Genomic DNA, 21,587 nt, shown 5'->3' with positions numbered 1-21,587 from the left:
TGGTTGAAATGGCTCTGTATCCCTTCACCACTTCATGCTGGGCTGAAGCCAGTTTTTAGCAATGCTTGTAGTTTACTCCCTGTAACAGTGAGGTCATAGATGCACGCCCCTGCTCCATGTCATGGAAGAAAGCTCCCAACAAGGTAAATACAGGAACCTGTCGACAAGCCATAACAGGAGCAGGGGCTAAGTATATAGCTTCCCTCCCCAGGGTTCAGCCAGGTACATGTCATTACATTCTGCCTAAATGTGTTGTTCCTCCACTTCCAGGTTGCTGCTAACATCTGCACAGCTCAGTCAGCAGAGCATGTCCCACCCACCCAAACCCGGTTCCTCACACACTTGTTTAAATAAGGCACTGGTTTTCAGAAATGAGCATGTTCTCTATCAACTATACTCTCATTTTTCCATAGAAGGAAAAAAATGCATTGTTGGGGTGGACTTGTCTTGTTCCTTCACATACTACCAGGGGAGGAATGTGTACAGCCATGGCTATTCTTCATTGTTGGCCTCACTCTTCCTCCACACCTATGTACAAGTCATCAACAATGCTGCCGTGACCCCCTCTGCCCCCAACAAATGTGTGTGTTTGCCACTCTAGTTATGCTGAGTTGTTTTTCAGCCTTGCCCAGTTGTCAAATTCTTTCATGCTCACATACTTTCTTGCTTCCCCATTCCTTGTAAGCACCTCACACTCTCAACTTTAATTATGAGCTATATGCTGATGTGGCTCATTGCTCCCTCTTCCTCTTTTAATGACTCTGCTGGGAGTGATGATTAATGAGACAACTTCTTGTGCACGGTGGAATGCGTGTTAGAAAAACCATCGGAGCAAAGCTAGTTTTATAGAGCTTTTTTGCAAAGTGAGGGTCAAATTCTGTGGTTTAGCATTAGAAGTTGATTCACTTGCTCTTTCAGACACCCTCCTTGATGCATTTCCTGCCTAGTCTCTTTTTCCCTGTACTTCCTCATTTTGTATAATCCCAGCCACCACTTCAGTCATGGCTCAGAATGGGGAATTTAAAAAGCATTTTTACTAGTGATAAGAACTGGCATGTCGCACAAAGACTGCAGGCCTTTAGTTCTGAGATAGGTTCGAGGTAGAGGTGTGGGGGATGTGTGTGTGCTTAGCATACCTGTGCTGTGGCAATGCTGTCGTGGAGGGTCCATGGGCTCAGAGTTGAAGGGGGATTAGGGAAGAGCCCTTCAGCCAGCTGCTGAGACTGTGCAAAGAGGCATCAGTTACCGCTGATGGAGTCTGTGCCTACCAGCATGACCAACCTACTCTTTTACTGCCTGGAATGCTGACAAAATGGGGGTTAACACATGCGCGTTGGCTCTTGCCTGGTGAGAGTGGGTGCTGACCTGGCACTGGCCAAGTACTCTGGACTCCCTCTGGCATTAGCATTGCGCACACCTTGCAGGACTGGGCTTTAAGGTGCAGGCCCCCTTTCCAGCTCAAGCCCCTTTGGTTGAGGCTTGTATTGGTGTAACTCGCCAACATTGCACATACTCTGTACCGTGGCAGCCAACTGGTTAGAGCCTGACCTGACATAGGGCTAGAGCCACAAAAGGCTACAGCACCGAACTTCCACTTTAAATCAAGTCCAGCTGTTAGCGCCTCACAGCACTCACTCAGCTGCCACCTCATGTGGTGCCTAAATCCCATGGGCACCAAAGCTTCTGCCAGTAACATCCTAATGCCACCACATGGTTTGGTGCCTCCCTGGCAAGGTCCTCTCACTAGCTCCGCCCACTGGGCTAGTGGGAATAACAGGGAGGAGGGCAGGGGCAATGGCACCACTGCAACCATGTTTTGCAGGAAAAGTTTGGCCTGGTACAAGTGCCTAGGGCTAGGAGACTGTTCACAGCTGTGTGTAAGGCAGCACCTGCCTCTCACCCAGGTGGCTCAGGCCTCACCTCTTGCAACTATTTCCTATTTACTAGCATAAATAGCTTCCTCTGCTCAGCAGGCTGGATTTTGTGGAGCCCATTCTTTGGTGCCTAACTCTGAGCCTGAATCTCTGTTGTAGATCTAGACTGGGGCGGGCAAACGTTTTGGCCTGAGGGCTGCATCGAGTTTCCAAAATTGTATAGAGGGCCAGTTAGCGGAGGCTGTGCCTCCCCAAACAGCCAGACATGGCCCAGCCCCACCCCCTATCTGCCCGCCTCTTGCTTCTCACTCCTTGACAGCCCCCCCAGGACTCCTGCCCCATCTAACCCTCCCTGACTGGCCCCAGAACTCCCGCCCCTGACTGCCCCCTGCCACTCCATCCAACCCCTCCTCTCATTCCTGACTGCCCCTGGAACCCCTGCCCCTGACTGCCCCCCGCTGCCCCATCCAACCCCTCCTCTCATTCCTGACTATGCCCCCCTGGGACTCCAGCCCCAATTCAACCCCCTGTTCCCTGCCCTCTGACTGCCCTGCCCCATATCCACACCCCCGCCCCCTGACCACCATCCTGAATTCCCCTGCCCTCTATCCAACCCCCCCACACACTCCCTGCCCCCTTACCGTGCTGCCTGGAGCACTGGTGGCTGGCAGCGCTACAGCTGTGCTGCCCAGAGCACCAGGACAGGCAGCCGCGCCGCCTGGCTGGAGCCACCCACACCACCACGCAGCACAGAGCAGCGGGTCAGGCTGGGCTCTGCAGCTGCGCTGCCCCAGAAGCTCACAGCCCCACCACCCAGAGCACTGCGCCGGCAGAGCAAGCTGAGGCAGCAGGGGAGGGGCTGGGGGCCAGCCTCCTAGGGCAGGGGCTTAGGGGCCGAACAGGAGGGTACCGTGGGCCAGATGTGGCCGTGGGCTGTAGTTTGCCCACCTCTGACCTGGACACTGGTGCTTACTCTGTGACTATGTAGCGTTTAGCCAGCGTAGAAGCTAATGAGCTCCTGTAGTGTCCCAGCACATAGAGCAGATATGTTTATTATTAAGAAAAGGAAACCAAATGCAGAGTTTACCCTTTAATACAATTAAGGGGGGAAAAAACCCCATAGAATATCTTAGCCAAAATGAAGATGTTAAACTGAAAGCAGTTCACCTGTTACATTGAGTCAGGCGTTAAATAAGCTGAAAGGTCTCATGGAAACCATGTGCATTTCACTGAAAACACCGTGAGACAGTAGAAAACATAAAACATGTTTTAGAGGGGGGAAAATCAAACCCTAAATGTCCTGCATTTCTGTCAGTGTGGAATCCCTTAGCTCAGCTAGAAGGAATTATTTACAGTGTCATAAGGGTATCTGGCGATTTACAAAAGCAAGTGCTCAACAGAAAAACCCTGCCCCAGAGAGCTTACAGGCTTCAGTCAGGAGTGCACATTAAGTATAGAACAGCTGGAATAAGAGGGTTGGAAGTAAGTACAGCACTTTTTGGTTTTGGTTTTATTTTAAACAGGAAAGCATTGTGGTACAGACACATTTCTAGGAGGCTTCAGGGGAGAGGGGGAAGTTACAGAGCAGTATGAAAGGAGAGACAAAGCTGAGAGTGGGCAAGTAAGTACAGAGTAGCATAGCGGCCAGTGGACCAGTAGGCGAATGCACTAGTTAAAGCTGGCAGTAGCAAGAGTACAGACTAGTTGCTGGATAGTAGGAATGGGAAGAAAAGAAAAATGTGACACACCATTCCCAACTTACACTGGCTTCTCACCCAGAGCCTGAGCCTCCCTAAACTGCCTTTATTGGCTTGGTTTCCCTCCAGTAATTTCTCTCATACACACCTATTTACCAGAAAGAGGAGTGTAGGCTTGGGGTGTCCCAGTGCTGCTTCCCAGCTGTGCACTCACTGGTGGGGGTCAGAGCCTGGTTGCAGTAACGTCAAAAAAGTGACCAGTGAGAACGCTGCAATGCACAACCAGTCTCCGTATCCATTCTGCACTGCTGCTGTGCGATTACTGGTTCCACTCCCTGAACAACGGCTGCAAAACAGGCTGGATGAAGCTGTAACTCTCAGAGCTTATAACCAGTTAGCTTTAAAGACAAAGCAGAAGGGATTGAGTAAGCAAGCAGGGGCGGAGTTATGTTAGTAAATCCCATTGTGCAAGCAGCCTATTGGGTTTTGGTTTTCCCCTCAAAATGAGAAATCGCGCTTTCCTACACAGTAGGCACTAAAACCATTCAGGCCAGATCTGGATAGGTCCTATCCAATGCTAGAGGCCAAGCCGGGCTCTTCCATGCTTCAGCTTCTGAATGGATACAGGGGACAGACTGAGAACAGCAGCCATAGACTGATCAACAGCATCCCAGGCCAAGGTAGTCCCATGCCGCCAAATTTCCTGCAAGAAACTAAAGACTTAGCCCACCCCAAGCCTTGTGGAGAAGCAATAGTAACAAGGGTGTTTGTTGTAGTCACACATCCCCACACACCGTTAAGGGGAGCAGACCTGTGTTTTTGGAGCTAGACATGAATTTTCTATTTCTTCATGTTACATGCATGTAAGTTAGCTGCTGAGCAATCTGACTGCATATGAGTGTTGACTAGGGGAAATACATATAAAAAGTACCAGTTGGGTGTGTCTGCATGCCGTCAGTTGGCTGGAATGTGCAGATAAATGAGCTTTGGCATATCATCTTCCTCTTTGGGGTGAACTAGCAGAGCTGTATCTTTGATTCATTGGCTGGAGAGGTTTTTGGGACAAACAAGTCATGAGTACTAGCATTAGTGCTGCAAACGAGGCAGATAGCTGTACACATATTAGTTAGCAAATGGCCAGGGTGTCAGTATATTGATGTCACTCCAGACTACACTAAATGTTATGGCTGCTGAAATAAGCATACAATGTATTTCCCCATCGCTGTTCAGTTCTTCCTTAAGGAGTAGCTGAACTTTGCGTCCTTACTGGAAAAGTGACTTGAGACAGGAGACATCTGTGATTGTCAGGTCCTCAAATACATTCTTAATCCAAACTCTACTCCAAGAACTGTACTGGCAACATGCCCAAGCCCAAGGACCATGCATAGAATGGAACAGACTGCAGCTGCCCTCAACTGTAACAAAGAGGTGCAGCCTGTGCTTGGATCAAGATTGCACATTGGGACCTGTCATCTCCCAAGGGCCAGCCCCTCCTTACTAAAGATGGGCTACCTGGTAAAGCACCACAGGCCACCCTTGCCTTAGAGGCAATGTCAAAGCCAAACATCCCAAACTCTGAGGAGGCAGGTGGTGTGCTGGAGCAACATTTCTTCTTGCAGCTCATCAGGAAAATGGCGCTTCCTTTGGGGTGGCATTGCAGACACAGGGCTCTGGTGCATTACTGTCCTAAAGCTTCTGTGGTGGTGGTGGTGGTTATTCACAAAACACCATCTTCCCAGTCCACTTGAGCAGATTTCTTGCCTGATCCGTCATCCTCTTCTGGAAGAGCCAAACAGTCTATGGAATAAGCCTTGGCCACGGAGGACAATGGGGACTGCAGTACAGGGCATACAGGATATGAGATCTGAGGGGACACAAAGTTTAGATTTTTAACTTCTAAAACATCCATGAAAATGACTGTCAGAGACAACAGAAGCCATCTGCAGACCTCATGACGGCATCTAATCTAACAAGCAATAGCAGAGGGGTGCTTTGCCTGGGTGAGGGCAGGCATTGCAAGCCACGCACCACTAGGGCACCACACTTGGGGTTGGAATCTGGGCCAGTCTTTGGTCCTTGTGAAAGCCTGCAGGTTGTCTGGAGAGAGGGTTTACTTTGTGCAGTAAGGATGAATCAACAGCAAACCAGACTATCTGACTTACAACAGGCTGTGGTTGGTACTACTTAGATAAACTCTGCATGTTAGTGTAAGAGACTGTCCCAAGATCAGCAACAGATCTCAGCAGTTCTGACACCTGATTCCAAGTTTGCCCACTAGACAGTAGCTATTTCAAGCAACAGGAGTGGGAACAACCAGGCATTTACAAAAAAGCCAGGAGGATTTTGAGAAAGAGGAATGCAGTGGAATGAATTTATTCAGTAGGGAAACTCCTACTATAGAATCTGTGCTGATAAACCCCCTCGGACTACTTGCTAACCAAGATTTAGTATCTGTTCCAGATGGGGCCTTCCCCGTAGGACAGTGAGAGTGGGTGGCTGGGTTTGGACATGAGAGAAACTAACTATGATGATTTCCCCTTCCTTCATTCTCACAGCATGTCAAGTTGTGAGGCCATCCATTCTCAGAACAGAAAAACAAACAAACGTGACCCCTAGGACTTCGCAACTGTCACTATGCTGCACACACTGGCCACTGGGACAGCAGAGAGAGAACCCAGATCATTCCCCCCAAAATAATTATTCATTAATAATAATTAACTTATTGCACAGATCCTCTCTCCCCTTGTTCCTTCCCCTGACCTAAAGGAAAACCTTTGTTAGGAGAACAGAGTTTAAGACACAATTGAGCAGTTCCAATTCCATCCCCAACCCCCAGGCATTTGGAAGCAGCATCTCAGCATCTCTTTTCCTCTGCTTTGATTCCTGTTTATCAGCCTGGATCCTCCAGAGGCAGAGGCAGCTGTAAATCAAGTCAGGTATCAGGAGAAAGGAGAGGGACTCCCCAGTGCCCAAAGTCATTGTAGAAGTGTAACCAGAGTTTTTCCTCACTCTGTAATTACAGGGCAGTGACCCACTTGTGCTTCCATTTTCTAACACCCCATTTCCATGCTGACCTTTCCCAGAAACCGCCCCAGCATCCTTCATTTGAGCTATCAAAAATAAACAGCATTTTCAAGTCATCTACTCCTCCCTGGGCTCCCAATGAAGCTATTTGATATCTCACACCCTGCCACTCACCTCACTGCTCACATTGGAAATCCTCAGAGGGATAAAATTCTCCTCAAGCTGCTGAAGAGGAGGGTTTGGAGGGAAGCCCTGGTTGGGATGATTTAGTTGGGGTTGGTCCTGCTTTGAGCAGGGGGTTGGACTAGATGACCTCCTGAGGTCCCTTCCAACCCTGATATTCTATGATTCTATAAGTGTCTCAAAGATGGACAAGCATTTAGGGTATGTCGATGCAGCCCGCTGTGGTGAGCCTCCCAGCCCAGGTTGACAGACTCAGGCTTGCAGGATGCATGTTACCATGCTAAAAATAGCCAGATAGATGTTGCAGCTCGGGGTCTGAAGTCTGGGGGGGAGGGTGGGCAGTCTGCACAGCTAGTTCTAGTGTGGTTGTGTGAGCCCCATGAGCCTGAGTCTGTCAACCTGGGCTGGGAAGCTCGCTGCTGGCAGCTGCGTAGATAGACCTTAGGAGCCGATTATGAAAAATGGAGTTACTCACTCACAGTTGTGCCCTACCTCAACACCTCTGGCCACTGCTCCTTCAGCCCTCCTCTCATCATCCTTGTGGCCATTATACGTAACAGGAAATAGTTTCCAGGGAGCCAGGGTAGCACATGGGACTGGTGAGAGGTTGATTGCTGGTGAACAGGTCAAATCGGATTCAATTTAGTAGAGACTAAAAGACATTGCCCATGAGAGCTATTTGTTGGCCTGTTTGTGAAATGAACAAACCCAGCTCTAAGGCAATAACCAGCATCTTGGTCTCCGGAGCAGAACCAAGAACTGTATTTATCAAAGAGCTGCTCTTTCGGCCCTGCTGGTGTGAGCTCTGGAGGTGGGGCAAATTGGAGGAGTGGCAGGAGGGGAACTTACTTACACTAATGCAGTCCCCATTATATTGCAAGAAGGACCAAGAGCCCTGAAGAAACTGAAGACCACTGGCCTCTTTTACCATTACTACATTCACTTTAAATGTAAACCAAAAAAAAAATCTCTGCAATTACCCAGCTGGGAGACACCCTCACTCCAGAAGACCATGTAATCTATCCAAATGTGAGTGGCCACAAAGCCCTACAGCCTTGACCCCAGAAAACAACAGAACACTTTGTGTGCTAACATTACCAGCGCATAGCATATGAGCATCTATTTTGCCATCAACAAACGGGAGAAAGTTACCTGCAAATATGGTGTAATCAGAAAGATGCTGCTTCTGATATTACTTCAGAGAGGTCACTGACACCTCTTACACCCTCTTTCATTTCAGTTCCCACTGCTGGATCTTGAGGGACAGGGTAGTGAGAGCACCGCAGTTGTTCGCAGCCTAAGGAAAGAAGACAATCTCTCTTAAGTGCTCAGAATTCAAGTGCACTCAACAGCCACATTTCCTTCAGCCACATTTCCTTCAGCCACATTTGGTCCCTTCAAATATGGTTACGGATGGGGGTGGAATATCAGAGCTCTTACCTCTAGTGCCATCACTCACTTAGCAGGATTGTTCCCTTCAGCATGTTAGTTCAATTGTCTATAACCATATTCTCATTGGCTGATTTGGGCCTTTTAGGTGATGTCACAGATAAACATAGGGGTGAAAGTAACTTAAAGGACTTACCGGTACCGGTACGTATGTCCTGAGCGGGGGCATGGCCACAACCGGAAGAGGCGGGGCCTTTCAAGATTTAAAGGCCCTGGGGCTCCAGCTATGGCTGGGAGCCCCAGGGCCTTTAAATCACCCCAGAGCTACCAGCTGCAGAAGCAACTGGGAGCCCCGGGGCTCAGGGGCAAATTAAAGAGCCCGGGGCTCCAGCCGCCACAGAGCTCCAGGCCCTTTAAATCACTGCAGGAACCCTGCTGCTGCCACCCCGGGGCAGCAGGGCTCCGGCGGTGATTAAAAGGGCCCGGAGCTCTGTCGCTGAGGGGAGCCCCAGGCCCTTTAAAACGCCACTGGAGCCCTGCCACCACTGGGGCTCCGTCAGCCAGGCTCAGGTGGGGATTTAAAGGGCCCAATGCTCCTGCCACTGTGGGGAACTCCGGGCCCTTTAAAGCGCCGTCGGAGCCCTGCTGCCACTGGGGCTCCGTCAGCCAGGCTCAGGTGGGGATTTAAAGGGCCCAATGCTCCTGCCACTGTGGGGAACTCCGGGCCCTTTAAAGCGCCGCCGGAGCCCTGCTGCCACTGGGGCTCCGTCAGCCAGGCTCAGGTGGGGATTTAAAGGGCCCAATGCTCCTGCCACTGTGGGGAACTCCGGGCCCTTTAAAGCGCCGCCGGAGCCCTGCTGCCACTGGGGCTCCGTCAGCCAGGCTCAGGTGGGGATTTAAAGGGCCCAATGCTCCTGCCACTGTGGGGAACTCCGGGCCCTTTAAAGCGCTGCCGGAGCCCTGCTGCCACTGGGGCTCTGGCAGCTGGGCTTGGGCGGGGATTTTAAGGGCCCGGTGCTCCCCACAGCGGCTGGAGCCCTGGGCCCTTTAAATCACCACCGGGGAAGCTGGTCCAGTCCAGCACGGCATACCGGCTCTTGCCAGTACACCATACTGGACCATACCAGCTTACTTTCACCTCTGGATAAACACCAAATCCCATTGGTGCAGAACTAGGACTTCAGGACATGCAAAAAATTAACCCTAAATATTCTGAGAAAATTCAGAGTACATACACTATTTATTGTAAGTTACAGGCCAATAAATGAGCCTAAGTTATATACCAAGCAGGCAGAAAGGTGGGGTCTTAGTAACACAGTTTCTTTTAAGGGTGTAGTAGGAGCAAGGTTCCCCATAGTTTTACACCCTATTAGTTGGTTTTCCTCCTATAGTCCAATCAGTGTCCCCTTGGCATGCTACACTAAATCAGGCTTACACAAACGTCTCAGCATAAATCTGATGCTGCCATTTAAGTGACTTCTGAATTTGGCCCATTCTGTTAAGTGGATTAACAAAAGCAGAGGAAAAATGTTTTGCTATCTTTCCCCACATCCTTTTTTTCTTAAGCCCATTTTCCAGAACAGAGTTAGAGATTGTGCACTGTTATATAGCTAGGTGCAAAGATTGCCCAGGCAGGCCTAGGATCGTGAGCTCCTCAGGGCAGGGAGGTCCCTTCTCAAATGTCTGGAGAGTGTCTGGCAAATTGCAAACACCACCACAAACACAACTAAAATCCTCAACCACCCACTCCAGCCCAACCCTCCCCTCTCCTCCCTTTTGCTGCTTGTTTCCACCCTGCTTCACCTTGAAGCAAAGCTTTTAAGCTAAGAAACTGGACTCTAAGGCTGGACCAGCTCCCAGTCCAGGTTTCCACCATAACATTGCACTTCTGAAGCATTTGCTGAGCTCTGAGGGGGAAGCAGCAATTTCCCTGTAGGAGCCGTGGCCTGAAGAACTTCACATTTCCCTTCTCACTGAGGTGTAACTCAACCTTAAACACTTGAAAGCTGGTTTGAGACTCCAGCTTCAGCTTCTGAAAGTGAACTTCTAGTCTGAAAAGTGACTGTAAAATAGCACCATCTTATTCAGCAGCTCTGGTTCCTGGGGGGATTCAGAGACATGTCTACTGACCTCAGGCTCAAAGCGAAGTTTTTACCCTTATTAGAATGACAGAGCTAAGAGTGTGAGCTGGACTCTGTTCCTTTGGGTGCAGCAACAGGATTGTTTACTACTGTACATTCCAAACAGCTGTGCACCCCATTAAGCACTAGGGAGCTGAGCAGGTGCCACTGAGGTCATAAATTGACGATAATAGCGGCTGTAGAGCTGAGAGCATAAGTTGCCTCACAGAACCTCTCTCACTGGTGATGGTGCACAGTGGTGGATTAGCCACTGGGCCCATGGGGCCTGTGCCCAGCAGCCCCACCAACTGGGGAGCCACTGGAAAAATTCTGCCACCGAAGCCACAGGATGGGGAAGCCCCCCCAGCAGCCCCTGACCCTGTCCCAAGCCCTCCCTCCCCCGCAGCGGCCCCCAACCCTGTCCCCTGGCAAAGCCCCCCCGAAGCGACCCTGGGACTGGAAGAGCTCTCACTTCCTGCTGTGCCCCAGGGCTGTGGCATGGGGACAGAGCTTCTCCGGTCTTGGGGCTGTAGGGGGTGGGGGAGAAAGGAGAAAAAGAGGTTGCAGGGCTGCAATGAGGGGACAGAATGAGGAGTACCCTGGGTGGAACAGGGGTGGGCCCCTGGACCCCACCTCTGGGAAAGGGGCAGAAAGGGGTGGGGCTGTGGGTGGGGTCACAGGTGGAAGGGGTGGGAAGGGATCCCCCCCCACTTGCGCTGGCCCAGGACCCCAGGAAACCTTAAGCTGCCTCTGATGGTGCACCAGGAGGAAATAGCCTTGCTTGACTCTCAGAGCCTAGGCTGATTTTGCAGGGCAGGCGGATAGAAAACAAAACCCCAACTCCACACTTGTAGACAGCACATTTAAAATTAGCTGAAGAAGCAGTGGTGATCCTAAGCAAAATAAAGTTACAAATGCCCAGCTATGCTAGAAATAACCTCTCCCGCTGAGGGACAGCACTGCAACTCTGATCAGCTCAAACATGCAGGCCAACAGCGCTTGCTTTAAATAGGAGGGTGGCTACTGACAGCGCATGTTCAAGGCGGGGTGATTCTGGACTCAAGCTCACTTCCCTTGTGACCAAACCAGGGCCGTGTCCAGGGTTTTTGCTGCGCCAAGCAGTGGGGAAAAAAAATGCCACGATCGCGATTGGCAGCCGCCACTTCATTCTTCGGTGGCAATTCAGCGTCAGGTCTTTCCCTCCAAGTGGGACTGAGGGACCCGCCGCCAGATTGCGGACGAAGAGCCAGATGTGCCTCCCCTTTCCCTTGGCTGCCCCAAGCACCTGCTTGCTGCACTGGTGCCTGGAGCCAGCCCTGGGCCAAACCCTAGATTGTGTGACCCTTAGGACACACTGTAAGGCTCATGTATTTTTCTTGGGCCTGATTTACAAAGGTATTTAGATACCTAGAGATGAAGAGAGGCTTCTAGGTGGATTTTCATAAGTCCCCAAGACAGGTGCTTAACTCCTATTGACTTTCAGTGGGAGTTAGATGCCTACTCTGCTTTTGTAAATCCCACTAGGTGCCTCTCTGCATCTTTAGGTGCCCAAATAGCTGTGTAAGTCTGGCCCCAAGTTATTCTGGGGGAAGCAAGGGAATGGTGAAAATAGGAGCTTGCTGGTGGAGGGCTTGAGGATAAGCCTCATTTTGGGAGGTGGCAAAGTCTTTTTAAGTGGTAAAAACTCCACTGTATTTTGATGATTATACAGCAGTGACAGCCCTGGCAAAGGGCTCCTTTATACGCTTCAGTACATAAAAACAGGTCTGAACCAAACCAGCCCACATCTAAAAATCATTCAATTTTGCAGAATTTTTGATCCTGACCCAAATGGCTCAGTTGCTCCCTGCCTATAATGGACCAAACCAAAACCCTGGACCCACATAGCTGCCAACCTTTAGGAAAGTCCTGATATGAATCTATACTTTGTGACATTGGCTGTTACAATTAGTACAACTAGAGCATTGGATATTCTGCACTTCCCTCCACAATCTAGCAACAGAAGAGTTTCCAAATAGTACATTTTACCAAGTTTCCTGTGAGGCATCAAAAAGCAGCCCATGAATGTGACTCTCATTAAAGGAACTATACTTACCATGACACCAGAAATATTTGAAAAGCAAGGCAATGGCCACAAGGAAGATGCAGATGAGAACCAAACTCGAGGCAATAATGACCCCCTGGGGCGAAGGTGTTGGAGAAGGACATTCCTTTAGTTTTTCTGAGAAGAAAGGATTGACAAATATAACTGAAGGGCCCTTCACCATAGTGCCACTTTCACACAAGAGTAGGTGTGTTTTGTCCAAATTCTAATGCCAAGTAATGCCTTTTTTACCAGTAACATGCTTATTTGCAATATATTATCCAGCCACTCCTTATAGTTACTGAACTATATGGAGTTCCAGGCAGGGTATGTTCCCTGGTACACAAAAGTGATAACGCTGCAACTCAAGCTCTGAGGAAGCCTCCCATTCCCCAAGAGTATTTTTTTGGGTTTAAGATTTTTATGACAGCTGTGTAGTTTTAAGTGCTGGATTTTCTTCCAGAACCGGGCATGGATGAACTGTGTTTCACATGAGTTCTGCAAGGCTGTGAACATCTAAAAGCAGCTAGGCAAATTTGACATAAAGAGGTAATACACAGTAGCAACTAAGTATCATAACCTATCTGATTAACAGAGCAGGCACTGCCTGCCCTGAGAAGCCTCTGTTGGCCGTGGGTGTTTATGTGGGGAAGTAACAAAGCTCTTTCCCTTTAAGGAACAGTGGCGGTTGGGTGGGTAATTACGAGTCTGCATTTAGAGAAACTTCCAGTCATACTCGGGTTCTCTTGTTTCAGGCACATTTACACCTAAGCCAGGGCAGTATGTATGCCTCCAAGTTTATACATAAAAAGAGACCTCTGAATGCAAAAGGCATATTTGATCTATCATTCTCTGAGTAGGGGGCAAAGAGAGTGAGGGTCTGGAATTTTATTTCAGTGGAGTCAGATGCTCTTGCCATTCTCATCAGGTGGTGGAAGTCCTGTCAGAACATTGAAACGACTAGACATGTATTACCACTTCTGCAGTAAGGAGCTCTCCTGCATTGGCAGGAAGATGGCCTAAATGTATGCTTCATCTCGTAGGGCTTTACCCTCGCTAATGGCTAGGAGTCTAAGATTGGGCTAAATTAAGCAGCATTCAGCTTCCTGGACATTGGCTTTATTCTCCCCCATAATCTTGCCAGTTGCACGTGTGAGCCCCGCTAGCCTGGAGCTGGGACTCCCAAGCATTTGTTGCTTTAAGGACTGTTCCCAACAAACTGAAGTGAAAGTGGCCACCCACTTTAAAAATCAAAAGGTGTTTTTTGTTCTTGTCACTGTTTTTTCCCCTTCTGTCTTCAAAGAATCAGTCATTACCTCAAGCTATTGTTTTATTATGATTATTTTGCTGGGATTTTTTTTTCCTCTTCTATTCCATGCAATATACTGTTGAGCCCTTTTCTTCATACCTGTTTCCTCCTGGGAATTTAGACATTCCAGCTATTAGCAATATTCTCTAAGGGCCAGGTTCTGAGCTCCTTTCTCAAGCTGAATGGTACCTTCACAAGTCCCACAGAGTTCAGCAGGGCTATGATGAATAAGGCACTATTCACCTTGGATAAGGGTGGCCGTATCTCTCCTTAGCTTCCCTAGGAAATGCCTGGATCCATACAGTCAGAACATTGGGCATAGAAACATGTTTTAAATGTTGTTTTAAATAAAAAATGTTTTTTTAAACTCTCTGGCTTTAAGCGTCTTCTTGCAAGCTCCTTTGTACTGTGAAGCATTTAGACTGTAACAGCTACTTCATATTCAGTATACTGCCTTTCATCACCCTCCCTGTCTGTTTTCACTTGTCCCTTTCCAGGCACAGGACCATTTATTGTATGATCCTCTATTTTGCACTGCACTGTATACAATCATGGTACATTACTACATACATACGTTAGGAATACTACTGAGTGTGGGAAGCTGGAATTTCTTCCTGATTATTGCAGCCAGTAACAGACCTTGAGGCAGGAATGAGAGGGCTTGCAAATTTTATGTTTGTGTAACTGTGGACACTATTCTGAGACGAGTAACTGCACCCTTCTTTCTGAGCTATGTACCTCAGCGAGTTCCACAAATTCATTGCACACTGCGTACGATTGGTAGAAACTTACTCAGAGTGTAGCTAGAGGACACTTTGTAGACATCATACTCAATGGTACACGTGAGGAAAATTTCTTCAGTCAGATTGAGATGCAATTTGGCAGTGACATTATAGAGGCTGTCTTTTGAGTCAGATAAATTGGTTTGCCAGTCCACAGACATATTATTGAGGATCCCGGAGACTCTGGGCTCTGCAAAGCTACCATGAGAAGAACAGCTCACCGTCACCTCAGTTGAACCACAAGCATCTTTGGGTACATCCGCTGATATGACCGGCTTGCTGAAGTCAGCTGGAGCAAAGGTAGTGAGAGAGATTTAATTACCATTCTGTCAGATGAGGCACATAATTGCAGTCTTCCTGACCCCTTGTCATTAAAAAGACCACAGCACTTGGCATTCTAGTGCCTCCAAATTCCTTCTGAAGTTACAGGTGGATAGGGAATTCTAGTATTCACCTTCACTTCCTGTCCTAAACTATTGTCCAATATTGCAGTGCACTGTTTCACCAGCTGCCACATTCAGTGGTGGTGCGCTGTCTCTCTAGATATACAGTCATTTGTAAGGTGGCCTTCTTAATGGAAAGTGCTATAGAAATATAGGGTTTGTGGTTATTAATAGTCTATTGCATAAATGTGTAGAAAAGATAACATTGGCCTCTCTTCTGAGCCATCCAGCAAGGGAACCAATTAATTAATGATTTGTATTACGGTCATGTCTAGGGACCCACCTCCCCAAACAACTGCAGTTGGGATCCCATGATGCTGGCCACTGTTCAGATGCATAGTTAGTGACAGTCCCTGCCCCAAAGAGCTTGCAATCTAAGTAGACAAGAATCAAAGCATGGGAGAGGAAACTGAGGCATGGAGGGATGACGTGACTTGCCAAAGGTCACACAGCAGATCAGTGGCAGAAAGAGAAAGATCCCAGGCCACCTCAGTTCTATTCCAGCACCCTATCCACTGGGCCCCACTGCCTTAGTTAGCACAAAGGATTGTTTTGGAGACAGTCACGTCTAAACCAGAAACTGGACTGAAACCACTAGCTCATTTCACACAGGAGCACTGAGCAGTCATCACATGGTAACAACTTTCAGTCACTGTTTTCCTAGTCAACTAGCAGCCTAGAAGTGAAAGTCTCCATATCCCATTACCAATCTTTCTATCCAAAAGGCCTGAAGGCCCCCCCAAGTTGTTACAAAGGCCTATTAGAATGCAGGGGGATGGGAGATGGCAGAATAGAAGAGAGCTGGGCTTTTTTAGTGCCGTGCCACATTTCCCATTAAGTTGATTTGTCAGCCCTAGGACTATTCCTCTCCATAGGTGATGCACCCCACAAGAGGGGGAGTGGAGTGTTCTGGGAATACAGGAGGCAAGAAACTGAACAAGTCTCTTTTTGCACTTCAGTTCTCATTCGCTGATAGGGAGACAGTTCCTTCAGGGGTCCCTGCACACCAGGGGGTGTTATATACATGCTGCTGTAAGGCAGGCTGAGGACTAGTGATGGGAAAACCTCAGGAGAGATGCACATTCAAGATGTAGAAGATTCCAGTGCTTATTCATGGGCCTAGATAGAGGCTTCCCTGCAAGATCTCTGGGACTTTCGGCTGTCATACGGGTCAAACAGAAATCAATGTCTCTGCTCTCAGTTGAAACCAACTATCAGAGAGGCAGCCATGCAAATGGAAAATGATGATGCGAATAGAATTTCTTCTAACTTCCACCAAAGGTTCAGATTCGTTTTGAGCAACAGCACTCCTGTTCCTCCACTAAACCATTTCCCTGGGGCAGTGCTTACAGTGTTCTGAAAAAGTGTGTGTGTGTGTGGAGGGGGAACGAGCATTTTCTACAGAAATGAAAGTGACATCATCAGTCTGTCTTTCCTCCCCCCCCCATCAGTTCTGCTCCCACAGCTGTTCCGCCCCTTGGCTCCCCATCAATTTTGCCCTTTCCCAGCTTCATGTCTATTCTTCCTGCAGCTCCTGGGGTTCTTCACTCCCCTCTCCCAGACCAAGAGTGGCTGCAGTGATGTCCCCTCTCCCCTTTCCCATGCTGGTGTTGCAGGCAAAGGAGAGACCAGAGGCACCAGCCTGTCACCATTGTTCACAGGAGGGGCTGTGGGAGAAGGGGAGGGGAAGAGAAGGAGCAGGGCCATCCTGAGCTGCTGGGCTCTTAGAATCATAGATTATTAGGGATGGAAGGGACCTCAGGACATCACCTAGTAAACCCCCCTGTTCAAAGCAGGACCAATCCCCAAATGGCCCCCTCAAGGATTGAACTCACAACCCTGGGTTTAGCAGGCCAATGCTCAAACCACTGAGCTATCCCTCCCCTTCTCCTGCTCCCCACTCCCCTCCAGGAAGAATAGGCTCACGGGGGGTGGGGCGTGGCAGAGGAAGAGCTCTGCCCATTCCCTGCATTAGCTCTGATTGGCTGCTTACACCCCAGCAGGTGGAAAAGTAGCCAATCAGAAGGGGTTTCCCCCCATGCAGGGCTGACATGTGCACTCCTCAATGCCAGCTTGAATTATAGAATGTTTATTGGGTGGGTCTGGAACCCGTTTCAACCAGGTGCCATTTAAGCACAGGTCTGAGGTGAGGTTCATTTAACCCTTAGGGCATGGAGGTGTCTTATCCCTAGAGCACTAGCCAGGCCCTAGAATGTTGTGGGGCTCTCCAAGGGTGATGGGGCAAAATCAGGAAGGGTCTATGGCTGCTGAGAGGTGGGGCCTGGGCAGAAAGCAGTCTTCCCACCATACCGTGCCTGCCCTTGCAGGGACCACTTCCTCCTGCCCTACGAGAGAGACCTGACTTCTCTGTGCCTCACTCTGGAAAGCAGCATGGGGACAAATAGCTCAGAGCACAGACCAGTGATGGCACTTTCTGGAGCGGCTCCTGGAATAAACTCCATGCCAAAGAGACAACTAGCAGGCAAGGGGAAGGAAGGAAGGGAGGGGAGACCCTCTTTCAATGCTTGAAGTAGTGTGGACAGAGCCAGATTTCCAATTAAGCACAGTTGGCACGTGCCTAGGCACACCGGCGTTCTAGGGGTGCCTAAAAGTTAAAAATGAGTTCAAAGTTAAAACATACACCAATGAATTTGAACCTGCGGCCCATGGGCTGCATCCAGCCCAATTAGCACATAGCTGCGGGTGGCCCAGCTGTGTGCTAAAAACAATTCAGTTTGCCACTCCAGACCTGGCAAGGGCGGGGCTGGCGGAGGGGGAGACGGCACCACGCAGCCATGCTGGAGCGCTCCTGCCAGCAAGAAAGGCAAAGCAGCCCCTGGTGGCAGGGGAAGGCTTCAGCAATGCAATGCTGGGGGCCCTGCTGGGCAAGTGGGTCCTGAGGGAGCCCGGCCTGGGCAGGTCTCACTCCTGCTCCAGCCTGGCTGATCGCGCCTCTCCTGAGGGGCCAGCGCAATCCCCGACTGGCCCTGGCTGTGCTGCCCACTCAGCCTGGTGGACACAGTCACCTCCCAGCAGGGCTGGTGAGTGTGGCCGGGGTGCAGGAGGTTTGTGGGGGGGCTCTGGGCGGTGAGAAGTGTTAGGCCGTGGCGGGTGCAGGAGGTCTGTGTGTGTTGGGGCGCTAGGCAGTGGGGTCTATGTGGGGCACTGGGCAGTTGTGGAGGATTTGTGGAGGGGGGCGCTGGGCAGTGGGGGGTCCGTAGGTTGGGACGGGTGCTGAAGATGCTGTGCCTAGGGGTGCGTAAGGTGTAAATCTGGCCCTAAGTGTGGACTGCCATGTAGGAGGACAGAGCTAATGAAGGGGGATGGCAGGTAATCCTATTGGAATTAGAATCCTAATGGCGAGTCTCACCATGCTTACGCTTCTCAAGGATGCTATGGCCTGACTGTTCTGTGGCCACAGTGAATGGTACGTCTAGTCGTCCACCTTAACCCCTTGGTCTTTGCATATTAATTAAAGGCTTCTGATGATTTGGGTCACACCACTTACCTACAACCACCAAAACCACACGCTCGGCACATTTATACTGGTAAACTCCGTTCTTTAGCTCCTGAACTATGCATTCATATGTGTTGTTGTCTGATAGTTCCACTGGGGAGATCAACAGTGTGAGGTTCTGTAGGTCCATCTCTGTCCGGTTCACATACTTTGAATTGTCTTGGTCCGAGCTCGGGACTGGCTTCCCTGCTGAGTAAGCCTGTATCACTTCTCTTTGTATTGTTTGCCAGTAGACGCGGTAGTTATTCAGGGACTCTGGGCTGGGTAGTTCATAGCAGCAGGGCAGGAGGGCGCGTTCTCCCAGTTTGGCTTTGAACTCCTTTTTTTCCTTTGCAAAGACTGCAGGGAAGCAAAAAGGAAACAACAACATATGTCATGAGACAGTCATAGATCCGTAAAGCCCATTCTGCCTACAACTCCATCACCCTTGATCACAACTCTGTGTACTCCCACTGACATGCCCCAGCTTTCCATTGTCCAGTTTGCACTGAAAAATCCTCCTGGAAGGGACCTGTCTCCGTGATGTGTTCTTGTGATGCTCCAATCTCATGTATGGGTCTAAGTAACAGAAAATGGTTGCTAAGCATGTGGATTAATGAAAATGACCAGATGTATGGCAAGCAGGATAGGTCACAGTTTTCAAAACTCAGAGTAAGTAATCATCACTATTGTCATTGAAGGGGCGAGGTACGTTGTCATACCCGTCAGGGACCAAAACATCTCCTCTTCTCTCTCTTCTTAGAGCTGTTTGTTTGCAAAATCCCTATAATTTTCCTGTGTGTTTCCCCAACCTCAAGCAAATGCAGCAATGCATCTTTTTTTGTAAAGGGAAGGGCGGGAGAACCAACCCAACACCCCCGCAATCATAAGCAACCGTACAACAACAAGCCAGCATCATAGCCCAACATTCACAAGCCTCTCTACAATAACAAACCAAGACACACAGCCTATAGTTCATGAGCATCCCTGCAACAAATCTGGATACATACCCTGGTGCTCATGAGGAATTAAATCACCAAACCAAAACTGCTCATGAGTATCCCTATGATAACAAACCAGTGTCACAGCTTGGTGCTCATGAGCATCCCTGTGACAATAAGCCAGCACACTTATGGAATTAAAAAAAAAAAAGAAAAGAAAAGAAAAGATCAGTATGGAAACAACCCAGCCCTGTCCTGCAGTGGTTCCCCTGCTTTGCAGTATCCCCCTTTGCACTCTGCTCCCGTGCTCAGTCCTGCAATGCAGCACCACAGTAGCTCTGCTGCCCCGCCTCCATCTGGTCACATCGTGGAGGTAGGACATCAGAGGCGATAGCAAGCTGGAAGGCTTGAGAGGACCCGTGACAGCAGAGCAGAGGCTAGCTGAGGACTGATTGGCCCAGAGTGATGACAGAGCAGTGTCTGGAGAGAAAGAATGATCTTGTGGTTAAAGCAAAATGTGGGCAGGTCTATTCACATCTCTGCCATGAGTTGCTGAGTAGCTTTGAGCAAGTCCCTTAACCTCTCTGTGGCCTAGTTTCCCAAAGTGGGATAATGATACTTACCAACCCGAAAGGGTCTCCTAAGGCTTAATTCATTGCTTGTAAAGCTCTCTGAGATCCCCCCTGGAAGGTGCTAGAGAAGGAAAACAATCTTAGCCTGCCCTAGTGCTCCCTGATTTGCAGGAGGCATGCCTGCCATTAACCAGAGTTCACAATTCAGACACCAAACCAAACCAAAAGCATGAGATTTTATGATTCGAGTCTGAAATGCACAGGGAATCCATTGCCAGCACACATGCCCCTGCTCCACCCACCTGCCTTATGGCAAATCAGTAGGAAACATATAGAAAAATGCCAGGGTCAGCAAATACAAAATTGTGTTTTCCATTTAATTGGGGAGCTCTTCTTTGACTCAGGCACTTCATTGCCCCCTCACTAGAGAGGGATCCCAAGGAGAGCTCTTTTTTATCAATCAGGTGTGCTACTCTGTGTAACGCAGCCCACCTTAAGCTGCATGTCTTGCTGCTCCTCCTCTTTGTGTGTGTCTGTCTTCTTCCTGCTTGTGTCTTCTTCCAGCTCAGTTACTATCATTGCTAGACTTCCGATAACAGCAACTGAAACTTTGGGATTCTGGCCTGATACCACCACCCAATGCAGCTGGGTTGTTTTTTTTATTATAGAGAAGAGTGGGCGTAGCTGTAAATGTCAACGAGACATCGCATCATGAGTTGCATGAGGTTCTCCACACTTTGCCACCAAGAGTCTCCTCTGCAACCAAAAGGAGAACAAAAACCTCCTGGGCAGTACATATGCAGAGGCTGGAAACTCCTGCTGATGTCATACCTGCCCTTAAAAGGCACTGCACCCATGAAACTGCAACCCGAACACTTTAAGCCTGAAGCAGCCACAGACCAGGGAGAGTCATGCAGCTCCACAAAAGTCCCCAGTTCATATGAGTTTACTTTAAAGGTGAATTGCAAAGCAAAAATGAAAACTGAATCCAATCCAGATTTATGTACCTAATGTTCTGTAGAAGGCATCCACTATGGAAAAAAGTTGTAATGGATCATCTAGACAAAAATTCCTTCCTCTTCCCAACCTGCCAATGAAATCCTCTTGGTTCTTGCTCTCTGTACCCAGAGTGGATACTTTATTTGACCCCATGGATGAAGGAGTTAGGAATAGAGGAAGGAATTTCAGTTCTCTCACTCCTCCCACAGAAAAGAGTGGGACACAGGGGTTTCTTTATTTGCTTCCTACAAAGGACACAGGAACTCCAACTCCATTTGCTTGGTGATTCCCACTCTACTACCTATTTGATCAGAGACACTGCTATGGTTAGATCTCTGCAGGAGTCAGGCAGAAGGAGTAGAGTGCTGATCAGGCAATGAGGAAGGATTAGCAGTAAGCTTGGCAGAATTCAATTTATATATATATATATATATATAATTTCAGTGGATAATATCAATGGTTATTTTTAAGCATTTTTTTTTAATTTAAAGTTTCTCAATTTTGCAAAATTACGGGTTTTAAGCATTTATTTTTTCTTTTTATCTTTTTTTTAACAGTTGCGGGGTCAGGAAATTGTTTAATGACAGCAGACCCTGAGGTTCAAAAAATTAAAGCTTTATAACCATTAAAACACAAACTGTCAACATCAGATATCAAAATATACAATACATATAT

General features: G+C 48.8%; 1 protein-coding gene across 1 annotated transcript in view; it reads right to left on the bottom strand.

The window, feature by feature from the left end:
* Positions 1-2,997: 2,997 nt before the first annotated feature.
* CD80 (CD80 molecule) overlaps positions 2,998-21,587 on the bottom strand; it is a 30,819-nt gene continuing 12,229 nt past the window's right edge. Inside the window, exons 3-7 of the mRNA XM_045008227.1 lie at positions 18,413-18,760; positions 14,472-14,750; positions 12,383-12,508; positions 7,931-8,075; positions 2,998-5,435 (exon numbers count right to left, since the gene is read on the bottom strand). Of these exons, the coding sequence (XP_044864162.1) occupies positions 7,948-8,075; positions 12,383-12,508; positions 14,472-14,750; positions 18,413-18,760 (881 nt within the window). The 3' untranslated portion in view covers positions 2,998-5,435; positions 7,931-7,947. The remainder of the gene's footprint in view (positions 5,436-7,930; positions 8,076-12,382; positions 12,509-14,471; positions 14,751-18,412; positions 18,761-21,587) is intronic.

Source organism: Mauremys mutica, chromosome 1 (assembly GCF_020497125.1).
Source record: "Mauremys mutica isolate MM-2020 ecotype Southern chromosome 1, ASM2049712v1, whole genome shotgun sequence".
NCBI classification, from domain to species: domain Eukaryota; kingdom Metazoa; phylum Chordata; order Testudines; family Geoemydidae; genus Mauremys; species Mauremys mutica.
This window is presented reverse-complemented; position numbering and strand designations above follow the sequence as displayed.